This window comes from Panthera onca, chromosome B4 (assembly GCF_046562875.1).
Source record: "Panthera onca isolate mPanOnc1 chromosome B4, mPanOnc1 haplotype 2, whole genome shotgun sequence".
NCBI classification, from domain to species: domain Eukaryota; kingdom Metazoa; phylum Chordata; class Mammalia; order Carnivora; family Felidae; genus Panthera; species Panthera onca.
This window is the reverse complement of record NC_138345.1, coordinates 112,520,144-112,531,518: the sequence shown is the minus strand read 5'-3', so window position 1 is coordinate 112,531,518 and position 11,375 is coordinate 112,520,144. Positions and strand designations below refer to the sequence as shown.

The 11,375-nt window shown below is 36.1% G+C and overlaps 1 protein-coding gene across 2 annotated transcripts; it reads left to right on the top strand.

Moving 5' to 3' along the window:
• The first annotated feature begins 540 nt into the window (after positions 1–540).
• KERA (keratocan) lies at positions 541–7,911 on the top strand. 2 transcript variants are annotated; one of them, XM_060656797.3, is made up of 3 exons: positions 541–745; positions 2,234–3,127; positions 7,320–7,911. In XM_060656797.3, exons 2-3 carry the CDS (start codon positions 2,242–2,244, stop codon positions 7,484–7,486), a joined length of 1,053 nt encoding a protein of 350 aa, XP_060512780.1. In that variant the 5' UTR covers positions 541–745; positions 2,234–2,241; the 3' UTR covers positions 7,487–7,911. The 2 variants fall into 2 exon arrangements, with proteins under 2 accessions (XP_060512780.1, XP_060512779.1); XM_060656796.2 differs by lacking the exon at positions 541–745 and adding an exon at positions 789–961.
• Positions 7,912–11,375: the final 3,464 nt, after the last annotated feature.

Here is an 11,375-nt window from a genome sequence, read left to right as displayed (position 1 = left end):
TCTATGCGTTAAAGGGGGAAAAAAGCAGCGCAACAGAATGTCTTGTAATGGACTAAATACAAAACATCTGTTGTAATGAGAAAAAAAATCTCATTTTAATAATTACTTGGAATAAAGCTCCCAATGGGAAACAGAGACACAAAAATTATTTCTATAAAACAGAGCATAACACCACGTGTAGTGCCAACATAGGTAGAGCCTCTCAGATTTCATTTTTACATTTTGCAAATATATTTTCCTATCTTACCCTCAAACGCAATATAACTAACTAGAATTCCAACATCTGTTTCATATGAGAAATGCATAAAATATTTCCATAGAAACAGAGGACATCAGCATTTATTTCTTCATATTCTTTTTTTTTTTTTTTTTTGAAAGATTTTCTAGAGACGAGCTGCTTTAAAATCTCTTTTGGTTATGTTTGGAATCAAAACTGCCTTCAGTCGCCTGCTAGCTAAACAGGTCTAGAGACCAGCACATTGTAACATCTCTGGTACGGTGAGTTCAGAGTGACAGTTGACCTGAATTTTTGTTATAGGCTCCTGAGATTAAAGCCTGAATTTCCTGCGCTGAGCTGCCTAGGTACTGAGGTGCTGTTGTTGTTGGAGGGGTTAACTTTGGAGCCACTGGTGCATATATTTGAGGGAGGATTCATAAAAACACGAGAGTGGAGCCTGGGTAAATCCATTACTGTGAATGAGCGGTGGCCAATAGAAAGGGAAGAAGAAGATCCAAGAAGGCTGAGGTAAGCAATCTGAAGCCCTGTCAAAGTAGAAACAATAGATCAAAAGGTGTTCACAGTGACCGGTCAGAGTAGCTTTTATTTTTTTCTCATAGGAGGCTTGATAGCATACACTAAAAATAAATTGTTTTAGTCATAGATTTTTTTCCCCCCTTAATTAAGTTTTAGCAAACTTCAGACCCAGACACAGGACTCCACGGTATATTCCTGGAAGGCAAGGTAAACTATTTTTGCACTTTTTAAAAACTTAAAGCTACGAATTCAAAGTTCTGGTTCATCAGAGGCAGGGTTATGGCTTAATAGCTAAAGAAAATCCCTATTCTGAAGAAAAGAATGTTTTAATGTGTCTCTATTGGAAGATGACGAGAGCAGAATTCTGCAATCGTAAAAAAATGTGACAGCTTGTGGAATCAGCTCTGCACTTGCTACTTTCCTCAATTTAGTGGCACAATTGAAAGATCAGCATTTCATAAGTGATGCTTATTTCATTTTTTCCTAAGAAATTAACAAAATGTATGCTATTCTTATTACCAAGCGATTGAATTAAATGTACATTGGTCGGAATGCTACTGATAGAGATATATAAATATATATTGCTTTTCCTGTTAGAACAGTTTGTTGTACCCATAACCTTATTGATATCCAATGGGGAGGGTTTATATCTTTTGGATGGTCATATACCAATTAGTGTTAACCTTTTCTTTGATAACAACCATTCTGAAAATATGGGCTCTACCTGAACCTAGACATATTATTTGTTTTTTCTTATCAACCACAGTAATGCCATAGTTGAATATATGCCTCATTGTGGTACAGAGTTTATAATCCAAACTCCCTGGCTGAACAACTTGAGTTTGTACTTCTAATATTAGAAGTCTTACCCCCGACCCCAATATACAACTTACCGGAGAAGTTGAGCAACAGAGCAAGAGATTAATCACACATTTTTCTTCATATCTTAGGACCTTCCTTGACAACAAACTGCTAAAATGTTCTTTGATCTCTCTATTTCTTTGGTTCAAGGGCCAAAGAGCCTGGGAAATCTCATCCAGATGTTCTGCTCATTTAGGAGTAAAAGTAAAAGCATATGCTTACTTCTTAGAAACAACGCGGACTCTCAATCTGAGTTATTAAAAGATCATTTTTTTGTACTCTTGTATTCAACTGCGGGTTTCAGTTAACTTTCTTGTATTAAATAGCTTGGAATGGAAAAGCACTTAGAGCTCCTGAAATTTGCTTTCCATTTCTCGGTTTTCATTGTGATTGGGTTAAAACTGGGAAGCTAAAAGTTACTGAATTCAGTGTTTGCAAAATGCTTTGCATATAGTGCTCACTCAATATATGTGTATTAATTGATATCTAGTGTATAAATTGTTCAAATGTGTTTACCCTTCCCCTAAAGAAGCAATATTTGCTGGGGTTTTTTGGAGCACACAGTTTTCTACAGGTTGAAAATATTCAAGTATCTAACAGTTGTGTCCCCCATCCTAGGTACTATAATGGCAACCACAATCTGTTTCGTCATCTGGGTATTATTCATAACAGATACTGTGTGGACTCGAAGTGTGAGACAGGTCTATGACGTAGGTGATCCAGAGGACTGGGCTATGCATGACTTTGACTGTCCCAGGGAATGTTTCTGTCCCCCTAGTTTCCCTACTGCTTTATACTGTGAAAATAGAGGTCTCAAAGAAATCCCTCCTATTCCTTCAAGGATCTGGTATCTTTATCTTGAGAACAACCTGATAGAAACCATTCCTGAGAAGCCATTCGAGAATGCCACCCAGCTGAGATGGATAAATCTAAACAAGAACAAAATAACCAACTATGGGATTGAAAAAGGAGCCCTGAGCCAACTAAAGAAGCTGCTTTTCTTATTTCTGGAAGATAATGAGCTAGAGGAGGTACCTTCCCCATTGCCAAGAAGTTTAGAACAATTACAGTTGGCTAGAAACAAGGTGTCCAGAATCCCTCAAGGGACCTTCAGCAATCTGGAGAACCTGACCCTTCTTGACTTGCAGCACAATAAACTACTAGACAATGCCTTTCAAAGAGACACCTTCAAGGGACTCAAGAACCTAATGCAGCTAAACATGGCCAAGAATGCTCTAAGGAATATGCCACCGAGATTACCAGCCAATACAATGCAACTGTTTTTGGACAACAATTCTATCGAAGGAATACCAGAAAATTATTTTAATGTGATTCCTAAAGTGGCCTTCCTACGACTAAACCACAACAAATTGTCAGATGCAGGTCTCCCTTCTAGTGGTTTTGATGTATCCTCAATACTAGACCTTCAGCTATCTCACAATCAACTCACCAAAGTCCCTCGAATCAGTGCTCACCTGCAGCACCTTCACCTTGACCATAACAAAATTAAAAGTAAGTAATCGTCAGGGTATGTCTTTGATTAAAATGCTCATGGTCATTAAACTTATTCTATGTTTTCTTTCAGAATAGTAACTGTGTTGGGCTTCCCCCCCACCATCTGCCACCAACCAATATGCCCTCAGATTTTTTTTCAATTTTCAGTATTTTCGTTTTGTCTGTTCACACACAATCTTAATGGACAAGGAAGTTCTAATCTTCAATTTGTAAATTGAAAAGTGGACCTTAGTATTCTACAAAGGGTGATTACCCATTGGAGAAATTGAATGTATCTTCTTTTACTCCTGGGATAGTCCAATATTCCTGCTTCACTGGGTAGATTTATTTAGGAAAATGTACCAAGTACAAATGACCTCATGAATAGTAATAGGAGGAATATGATTTAGGAGGTATCAGAAAGGCACCTCGGTCCTAAAAACTACAGGTGCCTGAAACCACCTTAATTAAAGACTCTGCTTTAGATGACAGGGTTTCTCGAACTTTAGAGTGTACAGGTTTGTGGCTCCATGCCATGGTTCCTGATTGAGTAATTCGGGATGAGACTTGAGTGAGATTTCATTTCTAACAAGTTCCCAAATGGGGCTGAGCCTGCTGCTCTGCAGACCAAGCATTAGGAATTAGTGCTGCCGTTTAACACCTTGTTCAGTAGAAACAGAAGCAAATGCTCCTGGAAGTTGGTGACTTCTCAGGACTCATGGCAATCGGCAAGGTAGAATAATTGCTCCTTTCCTGAAAATAGTTTCTGATAAGGGAGAGAGGGATGAGTGAGAGTGTCTTGGAGGCAGAGGTGTCACCCAGGAAACACATGGTTATAGAAAGAAGCTGGAGACACTAAATGCAAACCTGGCATCTGCACAATCACACTGAGACCAGTTTGACCCTGGTGCAGAAGTGTACAACGTCATGGGCATTGGAACCAGCCTGGCACCTGCCCATGCATCCTCAATCCTGGCACAAGCCCATTAGGAAGAGAATGTGAGGAGACTTCTCCTGAACAACCTTAGAAAATACGTTCCTAAAGTGTGAATCAGTCCGTTTGTAGGAAAATAGAACAGATAATTGTCAGAAGGTTGTACCACTTGGTTATTATTCACTTGTTTCCTTTAAGCAAATAATCACACAAACATCCTATTTATAAGAATAGACTATTTTTTCCACTGGGAACTGCTCGGTTATTCAAGTTTTTCTCTTCTTTTCTTTCTTTTTTTTTTTCTTTTTGGGGTTTTTCTAACAGCATACTTGAGCATATAATCTAGGATTTAACAAAGGCTGCTGCCACATTTTTCCATGGCGATGCGACACATTGTTTAATCCTGTAGTCAAAAGCAAAAGATGCAACATAAAAAAAGGTTCATTGCTGAATCTTTTTCACTGAACCGGATCGCACAACAGCCATATTGACCTAATATATACATTTTTTTTTTTCTAATGAAAGTTCTGTGCTTCTACAGGTGCATCCCTTAACTGGCAACAAAAGCCCTGTGGACATTGGATGTGGGAAGTGAATTTAAAGGGATTCCAGGGGCGCCTGGGTGGCTCAGTCGGTTAAACGTCCGACTTCGGCTCAGGTCACGATCTCGCGGTCCGTGAGTTCGAGCCCCGCGTCGGGCTCTGGGCTGATGGCTCAGAGCCTGGAGCCTGCTTCAGATTCTGTGTCTCCCTCTCTCTCTGCCCCTCCCCCGTTCATGCTCTGTCTCTCTCTGTCTCAAAAATAAATAAAACGTTAAAAAAAATTTTTTTTTAAAAATAAAGGGATTCCACATAGATCCCTGTTTGTGAATTTGGGATTCCCCTGAGAATTTGAAGACAGGGTCTTTAGGAGTAAAATAGCAAAATACAACACACAGTTGTGCACACACTCCAGGAACTTTCATATTTACACAAAGTTATACCAAGAAGGGTAGGATTTTGTTCTCCATCCCCTGACATTTTTTTAAGTTTTACAATGTTTTCTCATATATTTTTATTCTTCAACTGTTCTCATACTTTAGCATGTATCAGGATCATCTGGGAGGCTTGTAAAATACAGCTTGATGGCCCCACCTTCACATTTTCTGACTTATTAGCTCTAAGATGGGGCCTAATAATTTAGTTCTCAAGAAATACTGATGCTGCTGGCCCGAGGGCCACACTTTGAGAATAATAAATTAATCTTCACAAAAATCTTGTGTGGTAGCATTAAGCCTTTCTAAAGAAGAAACTGAGGATCAACTAAGTGAGAATATTTGCTCAAGGACAAAGAATAAATATAATAGCCAGAACCTGAGCTCAGGACTCGTCAGTATACTATATACTACACAGTATAGTCCCAGCTCATTTGTCTTCAATTTCCAGATTAGAGGACTTTAGAAAAATTTCTACTAACGCAAATAAGAGTAATTTTAACAGCAACAACGTCAACAAAGAGAAATTGATTTATTTGTTTCTTAATGTAGATATCAGGTATGGTATTTCTATATTCCCAGAAAATAAGTGCAAAATAAGAATTTCCTTGGCTAGAATTATTGGCTCATGATTATATCCATTATATCACACTGTGCTGTAATAACTGCTAAAGTACTTATTTCTTTTGGCTGCATAATCTACTCTAGTTGTTAATAAAGTGGTTTCCAAGAAACATACCTTTTATATGAAGAGTTCTTAGAATTATGAGAAAGATGGAAATATTTATTTCTTCTGAACAATTTAAAGGACTTTAAATTTGGCAACAACTATTCAAATAAGTTACTTCTTCGTGTTCTCTGAGAAACACCATAATTAATTTATGAAAATATAACTACCTTTAGAACTCTTGTTTCTCACATTGTATTTATTCAGGCCTGCGTTGATTATGGAGCATAAGGGTAATAAGAATGATAAGACATTAAAAGAGAAACAGGCAAGGGACCCTATGTAGTAAGAAAAGGACAAGGTGAGGAGTCAGCTCTGGCATTTGCTTGCTAAAATACCTTGTGGGCAATACCTTAACTGTCTGAACCACTTATTCCTGCTATGCCCAGATAGGGAGAATAATCATATTGCCTGATAAAGCCTCTGTGATGTTAAGGTGATAATGCATGTGAAAAACTAACTTTATATACACAAATGGCTATACAAGTATGAGTCATTATTTTTTAGCAAGTTGAATTCACAAAATGACCTAAGATCGGAGTAAAGCAATCTCACGTGCGGCATAAGCTCAAAGGAAGGCCATTGCCAAAGTTAGGTGGGTCTCATCTTCTAAGGGAAAACCCTTTCCTCAAAATAGTTTCATATGAGACTTAAAAGCAGTATGCAGATTCATGGTTGAAATCAGCTAATGCGCACACTTGTCTGAATTTTGCTAATTTAACAGGACTTCTTTCCTGAATACTCTTAAATTTCAGTATGGTCATTGATGCCAAAGGCTCTGGTCCAAGGCAGGTGCATGATTTCTCACATCCTAACCATCTGAAAAGGCTCATGGGATGTTTGCTGACTTGAATTCTTTGCAATTCAATTCTTGGCAATGTATCCTTTCTAATTAAATACACGAATATAAAGATCCAAAATTCTTTTCTATAAGTGTTACATATGTAAACTTAGGTTAAATGTACTTTTTAAAACTCATCATACACTATTAATTAGAAATTTTGCATTTTAAGATAGTTTTTGAGCACTTTCCCTAATAGACTGATTTTTCCACCTACACATGCATCTGTCCATCCATCTACCTGTGCACCTATGTGTTCTTTCTATGAACCTTTGTCTCCACTTCTAATGCTCTAAATACTACCTGTCTTATTTTATAGTAGTCTAAGCATGCCTTATCTCACCTGGAAGCTTCAAAAACAAATGGTATATCTTATATGCTTTTATTTCCATCACATTTTAACAGTATGTCCTTTCTAGTGCTCTGCACAAAGTATAACTGAATATGGAATTATTTTGTGTGTGTGTGTATATATATATATGTGCACTATATGTATATATGTATATATATATATATATATATATATATATATATATGTACTGCACATTTTTATGGGTCACTTTTATAAAACAGATGTGCACAATCTCCAACCTACACAGAAATCGTTTGTATCTGGCACTTTGACAGATCAGGCCGCTAGGCCCTCTACAGGATTGTTGCATATGGCCTCTTGGTCTTCCCACCCCGGTCACTTCTGTTCAAGTTCATTCACACATGCCATCTTTGTCTCCACAGATGTGAACGTCTCTGTAATATGTCCTACCATACTGCCTGGAGAACAAGATTCCTTCGGTTATGGACCTCACCTTCGCTACCTCCGTCTTGATGGAAATGAAATCAAACCACCAATCCCAATGGATTTAATGACCTGCTTCAGGCTCCTTCAGGCTGTCATTATTTAAACACATCTTTAACAATCTAAAATTGGTTTCATGGGCTAATATTTCTGAAATGAAATTTGGTCACTATTCATAACTTTAAGACAAAAGTCACATTCCAGTGGTGCTCTCTTGCCACCATTTTTGTTTGTGAAGCTTATGTTTTCTACTCAAAGACGCTTTCACCAACGATATGTAGCATGGTTAGCTTTTCTTTAATTAATATAACAGACACAGAGTTAAGATAGTTTGTCAACTTATCAACTCAAAGATAGTTCTTTTTTGTCTCTTTCACAGCTTACTCATATCAAATAATGCAATTGTACTGTTATGCAATATAAAAGCCATATTTGTGTGCATGTTCAAAATTGCATATGCAGATACTATATTGATCGTAGAAGCACAGTAATCTAACAGGAGGTAAGGAGATCTGTAAGAAACTGAAACAATGAGATATTTTTTCATCATAATTAGTTGCAGATTGCTACATAGTATTTGTAGGTATAAGTTTGGTATTTAGCTGAAGAATGGATATAAAATGTATTAAATACTTATTGTAGTCATTTAATACCAAATAACAGAGCAACATCAATTTTCAGTTCACTACTATTTTTTATAGCTGCTGTTCTTAGATATAGTACAGTGTACTCTCTCTATTAAACCAAGTACTAAGTTTTACATTTCTTATAACACATTTCTGAAAGAATCTTAGTGTCTTAACATTTGAAATCCACTTGAATTGCAAATTGTTTAGCTCTTATATTCGCTAGTGGTTTTGGATTTTTTAAATAAAAAGAGTGAATGCTTTCTAACAAAATGGTACCAAAATATTTATTTCAAGGGCATTAGTTACAAGTTTTATTAAGAACATATTTTAATAAAAAGTGTTTAAGTAACAATAATTTCCATGTTTCTACCATGAATATACGCAAATATATTTCCCCCTACTTTTGTTTTTCCTTTTCTTCTTGAAAACATAAGAAAAAAATTATACTCAAATCACTTAACATAATACACCTACTTCTCATGAGTTAAAAAGGAATAACCCAGGATATCATTAAGTAATAAAGTATCGTTTACATTAGACTACTAGTTTCATAAAGCATATCTTTAAATAATAAATATTCCATAGAGATTCATACATGACTTTAGATATTTTCCAAACAATATTCTGAAATATTCTATATAATTTTATGTATTTCCCTAGAAAAGTGATCATATACATTTGTGAAACATCAGAGTAAGGAAAATCTAACATGCTATTTCAAGGTTTCTCAGAAACTTAAAATGTCATTCTATAAGGTGAATTCTCAAGAAAAGAGCATAACACACACAAAACTTATATGGGGTTGGGAGGGAAGAACCAATTAACTTTGAACAGAGTTTTTAAAATGCTGGCTAAAGGAGAGAAATGAAATTAATTGACATTAGGAATAATTTTTTAAAACTTCAAAGCACATAAAGAAAATTATTAAATTTATGTCATGAAAATACAAGTAATGAGATATCATTAGGCTGGTGGAAAAGAATATATTGAAAGAAATATAAGAACTTTAAATATTTGAAAACTTGCCATAGAAAAAGGGGCTAAAATTCCAGGAGCTCCAAAATGAAGAGTAGAACATATGGGTGAAATGTATATGGAGCTATATTTTAGCTCTAGCTAAAGAAGAATTTTCAAACAGTTGTTCAGAGTCATCCAACAATAAAAGCAACTTTTCTTGAGATGGAGTTACCCACCACTGGAACTGTTCAAACTGAGAATGAGTAATGGTTCAAGACAAAGGCTATAAAAGGAATTCCTGATCTGGAAGCAAGGTTGTAATATGTTCCTTTATGACCTTTTCAACTCTAAGAATTCCCTTTTTCCTCCCTTCCTTCTTGCCTCCCTTTCCCCCCTTCTTCCCTCCCTCCCTCTCTCCCTCTCTCCCTCCCTCCTTTCTTCTTCCTTCCTTCTTCCCCATCTTTTTTATTCTTTATTTATCTCAGAAAATATGTATTGAGTACTACACACACACACACACACACACACCCACACCCGACTATCTTACACACTGGGAATGTAATAGTTTATACTATAGTGGATAGTTCATCAATTAGGTGAATAAGTCACAAAAATATATAAAATGTTATCTGTGATAAATGCTATTAACAGAAAGCCACATGGTATAAAGGAATTATTAATACTGATTTGATGTAAAGATTCTTTAAACAAGTAATGATTAAGGAAACATATAAAGAAAGAATGAGAAGTATTCAATGCTGATGGGAAAAAAGAATATTTCAGGCAGAACATAGACACTGTAGTTTCCAGGAATAATTTAGAAGTTACCTGAAGTGTTTTAAGTCAGAAGGAATCATGTTCATTGAAGATTAGTATCATGTAGTGGTAAAGAATATTAACATCGAAGCTAAAATTACTGAATTCAAACCCCAGCTTTCCAGTTAAGTGGTCCTAGTCAGACTCTAAATTCTCTGTACCTCAAGCTCTCCACCTTTATGAAATGGGAACAAATAATAGTACCTCCTTTATTCAATTAGAATTAAATGAGTTAGAACATGTAAAGTGTCTCTTCTGAACACATGGTAAGTGCTAAATGAATGTTTATTATTATTGTATGCAATATATATCTACATAGACATATACATACATATATACGCAAGCTTTTTTCTGTAGTGCGTAAAACCATTTGGAGGGGATTAAGACCAGATAGGAGTAGATCAGTTAGGATTTCAGTCTTACAGCACAAATTTGAAAAGTGGAGGTAGCTTAGAGTATAAAGACACTGATGGTGTTGGTAGAAAAGGACAGACATGCACAAATGTGAGAGAATTAGGAGGTAAAACTGTCAGGATTTGGCGGTTGATTGGATAGATAAGAGAGAGAGCGAGGAAGTGCTAAGGTTTCTGCTTGCAAAACTGAATACATGGCAGTGCATTTTCTAAGAGGAACATGCTTAGAAGATCATGAGTTTGATTTTAAATGCAGTTAGTTTGGGGGCACCTGGGTAGCTCTGTCAGTTAAGCGTCTGACTTCGGCTCAGGTCATGATTTCACAGTTAGTGAGTTTGAGCCACATGTCGGGCTCTGTGCTGACAGCTCAGAGCCTGGAGCCTGCTTCAGATTCTGGGTTTTCCTCTCTCTCTGCCCACCCCCTCCCCCCGCACTCTGTCTCTCCCTCTCAAAAGTAAATAAACTGTTAAATTAAATAAATAAATGCAATTTGTTTGAAATTATTTTGATTCATCCAAGAGATGTCATGTAAGCTGTCGAATGAGAACTAAGGTTAAAACAAGGGGTCTGGACAGATGCATAAATATCTAGGTGAAATTTTCTAGATTTTGTTTGCCGTTCCAAAAATTTTAGAATTCTGCATTAAATATTCATATGCTCATGAACGAAGACTGAGAGAATGAAGGCATAATTCCAAATATTTACCACTGAGGCTATGAGGAATAAGATGAGCTTTCTATCAGATACTTAAAAAATATATATGTATAAAGTTACTATGAAGTCTCAGAAATTTACAAATGGTCTGCTGCTCTCTTCATGTATACACTGTGACCACTACCAAAAATTTTTAAAAACCAAGAAGAGACTAAGAGATGAGCTCAAGCCATTTTTGAAGTCATGGGATCTTAATAAATGCTCCATTTCTCATTTTATTGCCCTAAATTAAACAAAAGCGAATGGAACAAAACAATTTTATCTATGACCTCATCATGCAAATATGATGAACTTCTTTCATAAGCAGGTAAAAAAGAGAAAAAAAAAAGTATCCAAGGATTGGGAGCAGTATATTTGCAAATTAAATGTTAAAAAAAATGGGTTGTTGGTGGTAAGAACCCTGTAATAGATCAGGTTTTTTTGCTTTCTTTAAATTCTCTTTAAAAACCAAAAGCAAAACCAAAAA